Source organism: Panthera leo, chromosome A1 (assembly GCF_018350215.1).
Source record: "Panthera leo isolate Ple1 chromosome A1, P.leo_Ple1_pat1.1, whole genome shotgun sequence".
Lineage (NCBI taxonomy): Eukaryota > Metazoa > Chordata > Mammalia > Carnivora > Felidae > Panthera > Panthera leo.
In genome coordinates this window covers 83,277,233-83,293,959 of record NC_056679.1, presented here as the reverse complement: position 1 = coordinate 83,293,959, position 16,727 = coordinate 83,277,233, and the positions used below count along the sequence as shown (strand labels likewise).

The window sequence follows — 16,727 nt, the reverse complement described above, 5'->3', positions numbered from 1 at the left end:
AAAATGTCTTAGTGGAATGACTGGAGTGAAAGTTAGATTTTAGTGTAAAAGAAGGAAATAAGTGAAGAAAACTTGAATCTGTGGATGAGACGATACATTAAAGAATGTTCGAGTCCACTGCAAGGGGAGAAGCAGTGTGATAGATGGACAAAGCTTCAAAAGTTAAGCAAATGGTTAATAGAAAAGGAGAAATTGAAATCTTTCTTCCTTATGCAGCTGGTGCTGTGATTTACAGATGTGTAGCACTTTACCAACTGCAAAGCTCTGGGGCCAGCTTTTCTGATATGTTGTTACCACAAAGCCTTAATCTCCTCATCAGAGTACCTGCTAAAGCAGCCTAATGTAAACAGTGTGGGCATGAAATGATTGAGGAAATTTGGTTTAGCAAGACTCCATTATTTCCATGTCAGTGGCTTTCCCTTGCCTCTGATGGTCATGTAAAGCATCTATTACTCAATGTAAGAGGTGCAATTTGTACCGTAGTCCGTGAGTATTGTCCACTGAGTAGTATAGAGAGGATGTTAGTTGAAAGTATTATAAGAGGAAAAAAAAAGTACTGTTTGCTAGTGGCATTGGCAAAAGTTGTGTGAAGTACTGAGGAGAGATTCTGGGCCTCATGCTCCCCATTTGCTGCCACTTGCGGTGGTATGAAGAATGACTTCAGTATAATTTGTATAGGGGACCACTTGTATTGGCATGCCACCTGCCTTAACTATCTCATTGTATTGGAACGCAAAATACAGCAACAGTAATCATGCTAAATGCATACACTTAGAGCTGACTATGTGCCATGTACCCTTCTAAGTTGTTCACGTATTATTTCCTAATTTTATATTCCCAAGATCCCAGTGAGGTAGATCCTATTATTATTTATTTTTCAGATCCCTTTTATAAGATTCTTTATTTTGAGAGAGAGAGAGACAGAGAGAGAGACAGAGAGAGATTGTGGGAAGAGCAGGTAGGGAGAGAGAGAGAGAGAGGGAGAGAGAGAGAGAATGCCAAGCAGGCTCCTCACTATCCACGCAGAGCTGGATGTGGGGCTCAATCACGTGACTCTGAGATCATGTCCTGAGCAGAAATCAAGAGCAACACGCTGAACCGACTGAGCCACTCAGGTACCCCAGTAGGTGCTGTTATTACTTTCATTTTACAGATTTAGAGACTGAGACACGGAAGTTTTAGGTAGTGTGCTTAAGGTCATACAGCTCATAACCAGCAGAATTGGGAATTCAGACCCAGGCTTTCTGGCTCCTACTAGGATACTGCTTGTCAAACTCTTCCATGAAATATCTCGTTGTCACTGAAAACAGCATGTTCAGTTTCATAATCACGAGAACAGCAATTGTCATTCACCTATGTGAATATGTAAAATCATAGTTGATGTGGTGCTTGGAATATGAAAACAGAAATGTTTACCATAAGGTAATTTCCTATATTTCCTCCATTTGACCAGTAGATACATTTGTATTTTTATCTGATCATATATAATTTAAAAACATTAACAACGTTATGTTTTTGTAGGAGAGTAAGATTGGTAAACTATTCTGTACCAGTATTGAAATGTTTTCGGCTTTGTAGGCCATAGTCTCTGTTGTAGAAGCTGAACTCTTTTGTTATGACCTAAAAGTAGCCATCATTCAGCATGTAGAGGAGAGTGTGGCTGGGTCCAATAAGATTTTAGTTACAGGGGCGCTTAGGCGGCTTAGTTGGTTGAGCGTCCTGACTCTTAATTTCCACTCAGGTCATGATCCCAAACCCCACATCATGAGACTGGTCATGAGACCGAGCCCCACATCAGGCTTCACCCTGAGCTTGCAGCCTGCTTCCCTTTTTCTCTGTCTCTCCCTCTGACTCCCTTCCCACTTGTGTGTGCTCTCTCCCTCTCTGTCTCTCTTTCAAGTACAAAATAACAACAACAACAACAAAAAAAAAAACATTTAGTTACAGAAACAGGTGATGGTGTTCAACTAGATTGACAGTATTTAAAAGTATTATTTTTTCTTTATTTTAGTTACAAGAAGCACAGGAACGACATGCAGAGGCCGTAAGATACGCTGAGAAGATTAAAGATCATATGCTAAAGTATAATTTAAACCTCACAGAAAATAACTTGTTTATTTATAAAGCAGATAAGGAGTGTACTATGAGAAATGTATTAGTTATGCGAGTATATCATTGTTAACCTGGATACAAATTCCAGCTTTGAGCTATTTTTAAATGCAAAATTTTGGCCTCTTATCTCTCAATTTTGCACCATTACCACAAAACACAACGAAAAAATTGGCACAATTGCCAAATCATCCTCTTGATACAATTTTAAGAATTTCTGTAATACCCTCACTTGTTCAGAAATAACACGATACAGTTTTAAAATTATGTGTGAGAATAATTATCTTAAGATCTACATTTTAGGCTAAAGGTTAAAAATGCCAGGCAAGAAGCAACCATCAAACATCAAGCGGCCCAAATTCGAGATCTTCAGAGCAACTTGCTAAAGGCAAGTTTGGTAAGTCGATCTCTTAATGATTGTCCTGAAAAGGAATCCTTATGTCACACTAGTAGTAGTACATAAGAATGTTTTGGATCATATGGAAAATTTCACTGATCAAATTATTTGGTTGATATTGTTTCTGCTTGCCACTAGTGATGTAATTCTTCTATATAGATGAAGTTGATTGAATTCATAAAGTAATGATGTTTGTAGTCAGATTTAAATAAAAATATTGTGAGAATCTAAGAAGAGCAACATTTTATATATACCACAGTGAGCATTTGGTTTCGTCCTCCTTTTGGCTATTGTATATAAAGGTGCTGTGAACATTGGCATACAGATGTGTGAGTCCCTGCTAATATTTTTCAGCGTGTTTCAAACGTCCCCAGTCTTTGAGAGATCATTTCATCTGGCATTCAGATTTTCTGTTGTAAACCCAACCCTTTAGTGAGAGTTTCAGAAAGAGTTCTTTTAATGATGATATGTTGTAATTTATAATTACAAATTTGCAACTTATTCTCTTCATCAACAATGACTAGCAGGTCATTATGCAAACATCCTTCCCAAAGAATAGCCTTTTCTATTTGTTGGATTTTGTAAAGGAAAAGAAATGCCAGTGAAAAAGGAGAAATGGCTGCTCTGTCAGGGTAACATAGTGCTCCTATGTAACATAGGAGCTCTAGTAACATAGTGCTCCTACCATTGAAAGATCAGAAACTCATTTTTTTTTTCCACTCACTTGAGTTAATCAGCCTTTCAGAGATTTCAGAATTCAATTTCAGAAAAGACTAATGTGCCATTCAAGATTCTAATTTATTGATATGTAGTGAAACCACAACTGTTTTCCAGGCAGAACAGTGAATGACATCCCACTCTCACCCTCTGTTGTAGGATTCTCATTGTAAATCCTAAGTGGGAGCAATGAGGTAGATACACTGACCAACTCGTTTCTGTCAGTCGCAAAAGCTATATAATATACATGCAAGTTTCATTAGGCAGCTATACCCATCAGGAGAACTAGAACATTGTGTTGACTGGTCCTTTTTATGACTCAAGGGACATTGAAAATTACTTTCTTTTCTATACGTCTTATTAATGAGTCACATTGTAATAGGGAACTTTTCCTGCGAGTAATATGACACTCTGTTGATCAGTCTTCTATGAATGAGAGTGCTAGGCATTGTCCTGCTGTGTCCTAAAGAAATCATTAAGGTCTCAAAAACTAAAATCTGTAAGGATATCCGAAACTGATGAAGCTTATTAAAGAATAACAAGGGATTTTCTGTATTTCCCTATAGAAAGGAATTAGGGTTATGGCATGAAATTACCTGCCACTTTAAGGTCTTCTCTGCGAATCAAAAACTGAAGATTGCATTCGGCCAACTCAGTCCATAGGTCTGACTTCTCTAGAAGGTCCTTATCTCCTGAATCCCCAAACCAGGGGCTACCTGGGTGAAGACATTTGATGCACACAATTTTGAGGTGAAGAATCTGGATTGGGAAGAAGAGGTAGCTCTAGCCAACTTAACCTTCCTAACAATATAGTCAAGTATGGGTCTGAAAGGAACTTCAGAAGACTTCCGTAAGTTGAAATCTCTATGGACGAAGAAATTACTCAAAAGGAAACAAAGACAAACCAGTGATCATCCAGCCCTTGTGATAAATGTCGTGTTATAAAAAAAAGCGAGACAAAGTGTGCTCGTCAGCATCCTAAGGGTAAAGGTGCCCCGTAAGACTCAATAAGAAAGACACACTCAAAGTAACACTGAAAAGAGTCCAAATAAAATGTACACGATTAGCTGTCTACAAAGGTACTCCATGTCAAGTAATGATTTTTGAGTGCGCGGTTGAGGATGTTGTCTATGAGCACCTAGACGGAAGAGTGAAAAGTACACATGGCCTAGGTAAAGCCGCAAACCTGGAAATGTGAATTAGAGAATCTGGTTTTGAAGCCTTAAGAGCAATTCAAAACACAGATAGCAGGGGGCAAGGATTTAATGTCAGGGGTTGACGTCCTTCAGAAATAAGGTGGGGATAGAAGCGCAGAGGGAGGGCATGATCATTTTTCTCAGCTGCTGCTGAAAAGTGAAGCAGAATAAAGACTTTAATAAATTTTTTTTTAAAAAAAGGTCCTTTATGACCCTCAAATTTTCTTAGTGGAATGATTGGATTGAAAGTTAGATTTTAGTGTAAAAGAAGGAAATAAGTGAAGAAAACTTGAATCTGTAGATGAGATGATTCATTAAAGAATGTTCGAGTCCACTGCAAGGGGAGAAGCAGCGTGATAGATGGAGAAAGTTTCCAGCTTAAGCAAGTGGTTAATAGAAAAGGAGAAATTGAAATCTTTCTTCCTTATACAGCCGGTGCTGGGATTTACAGATTTGTAGCACTTTACCAACTGCAAAGCTCTGGGGCCAGCTTTTCTGATATGCTGTTACCACAAAGCCTTAATCTCTTCACCACAGTACCTGCTAAAGCAGCCTAATGTAAACAGTATGGGCATGAAATGATTGAGGAAATTTGGTTTAGCAAGACTCCATTATTTCCATATCAGTGGCTTTCCCTTGCCTCTGATGGTCATGTAAAGCATCTACTACTCAGTCTAGGCGGTGCTATTTGTACTTTACTCCGTGAGCATTGTCCACTGAGGGTATAGAGAGGATGTTAGTTGAAAGTATTATAAGAGGGAAAAAAAAGTACTGTTTGCTAGTGGCATTGGCGAAAGTTGTGTGAAGTACTGAGGAGAGATTCTGGGCCTCATCCTCCCCATTTGCTGCCACTTGCGGTGATATGAAGAATAACTTCAGTATAATTTGTATAGGGGACCACTTGTATTGGCATGCCACCTGCCTAAACTATCTCATTGTATTGGAACGCAAAATACAGCAACAGTAATCATGCTAAATGCATACATTTAGAGCTGACTATGTGCCACGTACCCTTCTAAGTTGTTCATGTATTATTTCCTAAATTTACATTACCAAGATCCCAGTTAGGTAGATACTATTATTATTTATTTTGAGATCACTTTTTTAAGGTTCCTTATTTTGAGAGAGAGAGAGAGAGAGAGAGAGAGAGAGGGACAGATTGTGGGGAAGGGAAGGTAGGGAGAGTGAGAAAGAGGGAGAGAGACAGAGAGAGAGAGAGAGAGAGACAGAATTCCAAGCAGGCTCCTTGCTGTCCACGTAGAGCCCGATGTGGGGCTTAATCACGTGACCCTGAGATCATGTCCTGAGCAGAAATCAAAAGCAACACGCTGAACCGACTGAGCCACTCAGGTGCCCCAGTAGGTGCTGTCATTACCTTCATTTTACAGATGCAAAGACTGAGACATCGAAGTATTAGGGAGTGTGCTCAAGGTCATAGAGCTCATATCCAGCAGAATTGGGAATTCAGACCCAGGCTTTCTGGCTCCTACTAGGATACTGCTTGTCAGACTCTTCCATGAAATATCTCGTTGTCACTGAAAATAGCATGTTCAGTTTCATAATCACGAGAATAGAAATGTCATTCACCTATGTGAATATTTAAAATCATAGTTGATGCAGTGCTTGTAATGTGAGAACAGAAATGTTTACCATAAGGTAATTCCCTATATTTCCTCCACTTGACCAGTAGATACATTTGTATGTTTATCTGATCATATATAATTTATAAACATTAACAACATTATGTTTTGGTAAGAGAGTAAGTTTGGTAAATTATTCTGGAAGAGTATTGAAACATTTTCGGCTTTGTAGGCCTATGACCTAAAAGTAGCCATCAATCAGCGTGTAGGGGAGAGTGTGGCTGGGTCCAATAAGATTTCAGTTACAGGGGCACTTGGGTGGATTTGTTGGTTGAGCATCCTGACTCTTAATTTCTGCTCAGGTCATGATCCCAAACTCCACATCATGACACTGGTCATGAGACCGAGACCCACATCAGGCTTCACCCTGAGCTTGGAGCCTGCTTACGAGTTTCTCTGTCTCTCCCTATGACTCCCTTCCCCATTTGGGCGTTCTCTCTCTCTCTCTCTCTCTCTCTCTGTGCCCCACTAAGTCAAAAAAAAAAAATAACATTTGGTTACAAAAACAGGTGATGGTGTTTTACTAGATTGTCAGTAGTTAAAATTATTTTTTTTCTTTATTCTAGTTGCAAGAAGCAAAGGATCGAGAGGCAAAGGACATAAGATATGCGGAGAAGACGTAAGATCATATGCAAAAGTATAATTTAAACCTCACAGAAAATACCTTATTTATACAGCAGATAAGCAGTGTAGTACGAGAAATATACTTGTTATGCCAGTATATTATTGTTAAGCTGGATACAAATTCCAGCTTTGAGCTATTTTGAAATGCAAAATTGGGGATATTATATCTCTATTTTGCACCTTATCCACAAAACACGAGAAAAATGGCACAATTCCCAAATCTTCCTCTTGATACAATTTAAAGAATTTCTGTAAGACCCTCATTTGTTCAGATATTATATGGTATTGTTTTACAATGATGTGTGAGAATAATTATCTTAAGATCTGCATTTTAGGCTAGAAGTGCAAAATGCCAGACAGGAAGAAACCATCAAACAACAAGCGGCCCAAATTCAAGACCTTCAGAGCAACTTGTTAAAGAGAAGTTTGGTAAGTCGGTCTCTTAATGTCTGTCCTACTGAAAAGGAATCCGTATTTCACTAGGAGTAGTACAGAAGAATGTTTGGGATCACATGGAAAGGCTCACTGATCCAAATATTTGGTTGATATTGTTGCTATTTGCTACTAGCGATGGAATTTTTCTATAGAGATGAAATTGATTGAACTCATAATGATGTTTATAGTGAGATTTTCATAAAAACATTGTGAGAGTCTAAAAAAGCAACATTTTATATATACCACAGTGAGCGTTTGGTTTAGTCCACCTTTTGGCTACTGTTAATAATGCTGCTGTGAACGTTGGCATACAGATGTGTGAGAGTCCCTGCTAATATTTTTCAGCGTGTTTCAAACTTCCGCACAATTTGAGTGATCATGTCATCTTGAATTCTGACTTTCTCTTGTAGTCTCAACCCTTCAGTGAGAGTTTGAGAACGGGTTATTTTAATGATGATTTGTTGTAATTTGTAATTACAAGTTTGCAATTTATTCTCTTCATCAAGTATGACTAGCAGGTCGTTATGCAAACGTCCTTCTCAAAGGAATGGATTTTTCTCTTTGTTGGATTTTGTAAAGGAAAAGAAATGCCAATGATAAAGGAGAAATGGCTGCTCTGTCAGGGTCTTACCTAGTAACATAGTGCTCCTACCATTGCAAGTTCAGAAACTCATTTTCTTTTTCCACTCACTTGAGTTAATCAGCCTTTCAGAGATTTCACAATTCAATCTCAGAAAAGACTAATGTGCCACTCAGGATTCTCATTTATTGATATGTAGTGAAACCACAGCTGTTTTCCAAGCAGAACACTTAATGTCCTCGCACTCTCACCCTCCTTTGTAGGATTCTCATTGTAAATCCTAAGTGGGAGCAATGAGGTAGATACACTGACCAACTCGTTTCTGTCAGTCGCAAAAGCTGTATAATATACATGCAAGTTTCATTAGACAGCTATACCCGTCAGGGGAATTAGAACATTCTGTTGACTGGTCCTTTTTGTGGCTGAAGAGACATTGAAAATTATTTTCTTTTCTAGACGTCTTATAAATGAGTCACATAGTAACAGGGAACTTTTCATGCGAGTAACATGACTCTCTGTTGACCAGTCTTCTATGAATGCGAGTCCTAGGCATTGTCCTGCTACTGTGTCCTGAAGAAATCATTAGGGTCTCAAAAACTAAAATTTGTAAGGATATCCAAAACTGACGAAGCTTCTTAAAGAATAACGAGGGATTTTCTGTAGATCCCCATAGAAAAGAATTAAGGTTATGGCATGAAATTGTCTGCCACTTTAAGGTGTTCCCTTGAAACAAAAACTTAGATAGCTTTCAGCCAACTCAGTCCATAGCTCTGACTTCTCTAGAAGGTCCTATCATCTCCTGAATCCCCAAACCAGGGGCTACCTGGGTGAAGACATTTGATGCACACAATTTTGAGGTGAAGAATCTGGATTGGGAAGAAGAGGTAGCTCTAGCCAACTTAACCTTCCTAACAATATAGTCAAGTATGGGTCTGAAAGGAACTTCAGAAGACTTCCATATGTTGAAATCTCTATGGACTAAGAAATTACTCAAAAGGAAACAAAGACAAACCAGTGATCATCCAGCCCTTGTGATAAATGTCGTGTTATAAAGAAAAGTGAGACAAAGTATGCTGGTCAACATCCTAAGGGTAAGGGTGCCCCTTAAGACTCAAAAAGAAAGACACACTCAAAGTAACACTGAAAAGAGTCCAAATAAAATGTACACGATTAGCTGTTTACAAAGGTACTCCATGTCAAGTAATGATTTTTGAGTGTGCGGTTGAGGATGTTGTCTATGAGCACCTAGATGGAAGAGGGAAAAGTGCACATGGCCTAGGTAAAGGGGCCGAAGCTGGAAATGTGAATTAGAGAATCTGGTTTTGAAGCCTTAAGAGCAATTCAAAACACAGATAGCAAGGGGCAAGGACTTAATGTCAGAGGTTGCCATCCTTTAGAATTACGGTGACCACTCAGGTCATGATCCTAAACCCCACATCATGACAGCGGTCATGAGACCAAGCCCCACATCAGGCTTCACCCTGAGCTTGGAGCCTGCCTACAATTTTCTCTGTCTCTACCTCTGCCTCTATTCCCCACTTGTGCATGTTTTCTCTCTCTCTCTCTCTCTCTAAAGTAAAAAAAAAAACCATTTAGTTACAGAAACAGGTGATGGTGGTCTACTAGATTGTCAGAAGTTAAAATTATATTTTCTTCCTTATTTCAGTTGCAAGAAGCAAAGGATCAACATGCAGAGGCCATAAGATATGCCGAGAAGATGTAAGATCATATGGAAAAGTATAATTTAATCCTCAAAGAAAATAGCTTGATTTTTATAAAGCAGATAAGCAATGTAGTATGATAAATGTATTAGTTATGCCAGTATATCCTTGTTAAACTGGATACAAATTCCAGCTTTGAGTTATTTGGAAATGCAGAATTGTGGCACATTTTATCTCAATTTTGCACCTTATCCACAAAAGACAACGAGAAAAATGGCTCAATTGCCAAATCTTCCTCTTGATACAATTTTAAGAATTTCTGTAATCCCCTCATTTGTTCAGAAATTGTATGGTACTTTTGTAAATTTATGTGTGATAATAATTACCTTAAGATCTGCATTTTAGGCTAGAAGTGCAAAATGCCAGGCCAGAAGAAACCATCAATCAGCAAGCGGCCCAAATTCACAATCTTCCGAGCAACTTGTTAAGGACAAGTTTAGTAAGTCAGTCTCTTGATGTCTGTCCTACTGAAAAGGAATCCTTATTTCAATAGGTGTAGTACATAAGAATGTTTTGGATCATATGGAAAATCTCACTGACCAAAATATTAGGTTGATATTGTTCCTACTGGCTACTAGCAATGGAATTTTTCTATAGAGATAAAGTTGATTGAACTCATAAAGTAATGATGTTTATAGTGAGATTTTCATAAAAACATTGTGAGAGTCTAAAAAAGCAACATTTTATATATACCACAGTGAGCGTTTGGTTTAGTCCACCTTTTGGCTACTGTTAATAATGCTGCTGTGAACGTTGGCATACAGATGTGTGAGAGTCCCTGCTAATATTTTTCAGCGTGTTTCAAACTTCCGCACAATTTGAGTGATCATGTCATCTTGAATTCTGACTTTCTCTTGTAGTCTCAACCCTTCAGTGAGAGTTTGAGAACGGGTTATTTTAATGATGATTTGTTGTAATTTGTAATTACAAGTTTGCAATTTATTCTCTTCATCAAGTATGACTAGCAGGTCGTTATGCAAACGTCCTTCTCAAAGGAATGGATTTTTCTCTTTGTTGGATTTTGTAAAGGAAAAGAAATGCCAATGATAAAGGAGAAATGGCTGCTCTGTCAGGGTCTTACCTAGTAACATAGTGCTCCTACCATTGCAAGTTCAGAAACTCATTTTCTTTTTCCACTCACTTGAGTTAATCAGCCTTTCAGAGATTTCACAATTCAATCTCAGAAAAGACTAATGTGCCACTCAGGATTCTCATTTATTAATATGTAGTGAAACCACAGCTGTTTTCCAAGCAGAACACTTAATGTCCTCGCACTCTCACCCTCCTTTGTAGGATTCTCATTGTAAATCCTAAGTGGGAGCAATGAGGTAGATACACTGACCAACTCGTTTCTGTCAGTCGCAAAAGCTATATAATATACATGCAAGTTTCATTAGACAGCTATACCCGTCAGGGGAATTAGAACATTCTGTTGACTGGTCCTTTTTGTGGCTGAAGAGACATTGAAAATTATTTTCTTTTCTAGACGTCTTATAAATGAGTCACATAGTAACAGGGAACTTTTCCTGCGAGTAACATGACTCTCTGTTGATCAGTCTTCTATGAATGAGAGTGCTAGGCGTTGTCCTGCTACTGTGTCCTAAAGAAATCTTTAAGGTCTCAAAAACTAAAATTTGTAAGGATATCCAAAACTGATGAAGCTTATTAAAGAATAACGAGGGATTTTCTGTGTATCCCTATAGAAAGGGATTAAGGTTATGGCATGAAATCATCTGCCATGTTAAGGTGTTCCTTGTGAAACAAAAACTTAGATAGCTTTCAGCCAACTCAGTCCATACCTCTGACTTCTCTAGAAGGTCCTTATCTCCTGAGTCTCCAACCAGAGGCTTCCTGGGTTGAGAAAATTTTTGGTGGGGCGGGGGGGCGTTACTCTTTTTGTTGTATCTTTAGTTTTATTGTTTTTAAATTTGCATCCCAATTAGTTAGCATTTAGTGAAGCAATGATTTCAGGAGTAGATTCCTTAATGCCCCTTGCCCATTTATCACATCCCCCCTCCCACAACCCCTCCAGCAACCCTCAGTTTGTTCTCCTTATTTATGAGTCTCCTGTGTTTGTCCTCCTCCCTGTTTTTGTATTATTTTTGTTTCCCTTTCCTTTTGTTCATCTGTTTTGTCTCTTAAAGTCCTCATACGAGGGCATCATATGATTTTTGTCTTTTTCCGACTAATTTCACTTAGCATAATACGCTACAGTTCCATCCACGTAGTTGCAAATGGCAAGATTCCTTTTTTTTGATAGATAGATAGATAGATAGATCACATCTTTTTTTAATTTTTTTAACGTTTTACTCATTTTTGAGACAGGGGAGACAGAGCGTGAACAGGGGAGGGTCAGAGAGAGGGAGACACAGAATCTGAAACAGGCTCAAGGCTCCCAGCTGTCAGCACAGAGCCCGATGCGGGGCTCGAACCCACGAACCGTGAGATCATGATCTGAGCCCAAGTCAGAAGCTTAACTGACTGAGCCACCCAGGAACCCCAAACATCTCCCTTTTAACGTGATTATTATTCATTTCTGTATTGTCTTTAAAGAACTAATCCATTCTTTTGCCCGTTTTTATATTGGATTGTCTTTTCATTATTGGAAGAGTTATTTAAATGTCCTACATGCAAATCCCTTAGCAGATATGGGATTTTCAGGTATTTTCTCCTATTTAGTCACTTGCCTTTTCACTTTCTTGATGGTGATATTTGAAGCATAGTAGTTTTTAATTTTGATGAAGTAAACTTAATCTGCTTTTGTCTTTTGGTGTCATGTGTAAGAAATCATTGTCAAATCCAGTCACAAACATATACACATAAGCTTTTTTCTAAGAGTTTTATCATTTTAGCTCTTAGATTTTAAGTTAATTTTATATATATGCTATGGGGTAGAGGTCTCATTTTATTGCTTTGCATGTGGATATCCATTTGTCCCAGTACCGTTTGTTACAAAGACTAGTCTTATTCCATTTAATTGTCTGTCACCCTTGTGGAAAATCAGTTCACTATAATGTGAGAGTTTATGTTTAGATTCTCAATGTTAATACATTGATCTATATGTCTGTCCTTATGCCAGTACCATAACAAATTTTATGAAAACTTTTTCTGTGTTATCTTGCAAATTACCAGTCACTTATGTAATAATAAAAAGTCAACGTAGTAGAACTGAACTTTGCTCCTATAGAGATTTTTGTTTCTTGAAGGACCCTTTCGCCAGCCTTTGCCTTGCTGACCCCATGACTCGATGTGAAGTCAGGCTCAAAAAGATAAAATGCTCTTTCTTTAGTGTGTTCAGACTTTTATTTATTTATTTATTTATTTATTTATATTTATATATTTTTTAGAGCGGGCACAAGCATGACGAGGGGGTGTGTAGGGAAAGAAAGAGAGAGAGAGAGAGAGAGGGAGAGAGAGAGAGAGAGAGAGAGAGAAAGAGGAGAGAGGAGAGAGAATTTTTAGCAGGCTTCACAATTAGTGTGGAGGCTGACAGGGGTCTTGATCCCATGACCCTGGGATCATGACCTGAGAGGTTGAGGCTCAACTGGCTGAGCCACCCAGGTTCCCTGCCTGTGCAAACTTTTAGTGTCTCAGTCAGTGCTGCCCACTTTCATTTCCATCAAATCTTGGCCATAGGATCTCTTGACTCAGTCTACCGTTTACTTCATTATGTTTTATTATCTCATTATAATGCATAGACTCATCCATAGTTTTCACCATCTAGGAAGGAAAAGATTAACTCTGGGCTATTCCTCTTTCCTCTTAAACAACCTTGCTAACCCATCATCTTGCAATTCACAATGAGATCCTCTTCTGACCTGGTTCTTGTGTGTAACACTAGTGTTAATCCTGTTCTTGGCACAGATCCTATATTCTTGGAAACCACAGTAGCCTGTTTCCCATTCTTTCACTTAAATAGAAAGATATGCATAGCTATATTTTATAGCTCAGCGTATAATTAATAGAATAAACATTACATCATTCAAAAGATACAGCTGTACAAAGTGAGGTAGTATTAAGTTGATTTATCAGAGACAAATACTAGATTGGTAATTTGAATGACAACAAACTTTTGAAGCCAACTTGTATGCTATGGAGAAGCATTGTGGGACAACACAAAGATGAAGTGATCTTACCTCCCCACACAAAGAAGGTTGGAGTAAGGTAAAGGAGAATGTGCAGTTAATTTAAGTAGTGCTAAAGGACAGTACATTTGTTTTGCTACTGAAAAGATGAAAAATGATTCCATGACATTCTCTTTATTTCCTCACTGAGGAAAGGAGAATGAAGATTGAGTATTCAATGGATTAAAAAATACTCAAAGCTGCCTATTTCCTTTAATTGAAATCAGACCAAAGGCCCAATTTTGGTTATCAAATTGACTCTTTCTAGTTTTTCAACTATTGTGCTTCAAATCGTATGTCTCTGTGCTTCCACCTTAACTTGAGGGGACATTCTAAAGAGGCATTCCTGCCTACTTGTAAGAATTGTTGGAATTGAAGGGAATCTTAGAAAAAGATCTTAGAGACAGGAAGAAGGCAGAGGAGTAGGAGGACTCTAGGCTTGCCTCATCCCACGAATACAACTAGATAACAATCAGCTAACCCTAAATACCCCAGAAATCGACCTGAAGACTGACAGAACAAACTCCACAACAAAAGGGAGAGAAGAGGGCACATCAAAGAAGTTCCTTGATGCAGAAATGTCATCTAGAAGAGAAACAGATCCTGGCTTCTGCAGAGGGGAGGGAGTCGAGGTTGTGGGTAAGGGTGAGAGAGAGAAACGAACAGGGGAACACACAAAGAGAACATTTCCCCATAGCCACTGGCTTGGAAAACAAGAGGGCCTGCATTTCGTGAGTTCTTGCAACCAGTAGTGCATAAAGTCTGGAGTTTTTAAGGGCATCCAATTTAGCTGGTTTAGAGCCCTGAGGTACTCCACTGCTCATGGACAGAGGGCAGACAAACAACGTGGGAGCATATAGCATAGGTACAGTGGTCTGAAGAGTGCCTGGGGCACACAGTCAGGAGATTAGTTGCTCTTCTCAGAGCACGTCCCTCAGAGGCAAAGTCCAGAGAGACCTGTCTGTAGGAACAAAGCCGCTGGCTGGCACCATCTCCTTCTCCTGCCGCTCACCACAAACATAAAGCCACCTGCAGGAAGCAGTGCATTGCTAACACTGGTTACCTAACTTGCTTACACCAAACACCACCCCCTTGCACTCTGGTGGAACTATCTTTCTCAATCACTCTTGCTTGAGTCCCAGCACAGCAGACCCCTCCCCCAGAAGACCAGGACAAATGCCTGCCCACACCACATCTCCCAACCAGAGAGTTTCCCTTGGCCTCAGTTCCAGTAGAGGTGGTGACAGGTCTCATTTCATAAGCAGACCAGAGCACACCTAGTTAAAACCCGCTACCTTCAGGCCAGGGACCAAACACTCACCAGACCAGGCAAGGAGAGCCTCTGCAGACAACTGGCCTAAAGGATAGCATAGCCAGAACACAACAGCAGAACACATGCAGCACACACTGGTGACACTCCCTGAAGTGCTAGACCCTGGGCATTACATGACGTCTTTTTCCTAAGTCCATTACTTTCGGGAGCAGGTGACATAACCAGCTTCTCTAACACACAGAAGCTGGCAGATACTTAGACAAAATGAAAAGACAGAAGCATTTTTCCCAAATAAAAGGACAGGATAAGGCCATGGCCAGAGACCTAAATGGGACAGATATAAATAACACGCCTAAGGGAGAATTTAAAACCATGATCATAAGGATATTCACTGGACTTGAGAAAAGAATGGAAGACATCCGAGAGACCCTTACCACAGACATAAAAGAGTTGAAGAATCAGAGATGAAGAGTGCAGTAAAAATGAACAGCAACCTGGAAGAAGCAGAGGAACAAATTAATGACCTAGAAGACAAAGTAATGGAAAACAGTGAAGCTGAAGAAGACAAAGAAGAATTATCCAATGCAAGAATAGACTTAAGGCACTCGTTGACTCCATCAAATGAAAAAACATTCATATGATAGGAGTCCCAGAAGAAGACAGAGAGAAGGGGACAGATAATTGATTTGAAGACACAATAACTGAAAAAATCTGTAATGTGGAGAAGAAAACAGACATCCAGATCCAGGAGGCACAAAGAACTTCCATCAAAGTCAATACCCAAGACATGTGGTAATTAAATTTGCAAAATATACTGCTAACATCTTTTTTTTTTTTTAGTGTTTTGTTTTTTGGTTTTTTTTTTTTTTTATTTCTGTGACAGAACGCAGACACAAGCAGGGGAGGGGCAGAGAGAGAGAGAGAGAGAGAGAGAGAGAGAGAGAATCCCAAGCACTCTCTGTGCTGTCAGTGCAGAGCCCACTGGAGGGCTTAAACCCACGAACTGCGAGGTCACGACTTGAGCTAAGATCAAGTCATGCTTCACCGACGGAGCCACGCAGGCGCCCCACTGCTACAAATCTTAAAAGCAGCAAAACAAGTCATTCACTTCCAAGGGAAAACCCACAAGGCTAGCAGGAGATTTTTCAACAGAAACTTTGCAAGGCAGACGGAAATGGCATGATATATTCAAAGTGCTGAATGAGAAGAATCTGCAGCCAAATATACTCTATCCAGTAAGGCTATCATTCATAATAGAAGGAGAGATAAAGAATTTCTCAGACAAACAAAAATGGAAGGAGTTTGTGACCACTAAATCAGCCTGTAAGAAATATTATCGGGGAATCTGAGTGGAAAGGAGAGATCAAAAGTGACAGTATAAAGGCAAGAAATGTAAAAGCAGTAAAAATGTATATTTCTGTAAAAAAAATCTTCAAGGAATGCCCCCAAAAAGGATATACAATATTAATAACTTATCAAAACATGGGGAGGAGAAAAAAATGAGCTCTAACTTAAGTGACCATCAATTTAATATAGACTGCTACACGCAGAAGAGGTGATATACAAATTAATGCTTATCATATACCAAAACCCACTAATAACCATGCAAAGAATAAAGAGAAAGAAATCCAAATATATCATTAAAGCAAATTAGAAAGACATCAAAGAGGGAAAAACAATAAAGGATTTGAGAAAATCTCCAGAAACAACCACAAAACAAGTAGTAAAATGACAATAAATAAATACCTGTCAATAATTACTTTGTATATTAATGGAATAAACACTCCAAACAAAAGACCTAGGGTGACGGGATGGATTAAAAATCAAGACCCATCTGTATGCTGCCTATAAAAACCTCATTTTAGACATAAAGACACCTGAACATTGAAAGTGAGGGGATGCTTGCACTGT

The 16,727-nt window shown here is 38.9% G+C and overlaps 1 protein-coding gene across 1 annotated transcript in view; it reads left to right on the top strand.

Moving 5' to 3' along the window:
- LOC122215617 (ankyrin repeat domain-containing protein 26-like) overlaps positions 1–16,727 on the top strand; it is a 78,236-nt gene that overhangs the window by 44,562 nt on the left and 16,947 nt on the right. The window contains exons 11-16 of the mRNA XM_042931135.1: positions 2,012–2,082; positions 2,413–2,506; positions 6,626–6,678; positions 7,019–7,112; positions 9,365–9,417; positions 9,765–9,858. Of these exons, the coding sequence (XP_042787069.1) occupies positions 2,012–2,082; positions 2,413–2,506; positions 6,626–6,678; positions 7,019–7,112; positions 9,365–9,417; positions 9,765–9,858 (459 nt within the window). The remainder of the gene's footprint in view (positions 1–2,011; positions 2,083–2,412; positions 2,507–6,625; positions 6,679–7,018; positions 7,113–9,364; positions 9,418–9,764; positions 9,859–16,727) is intronic.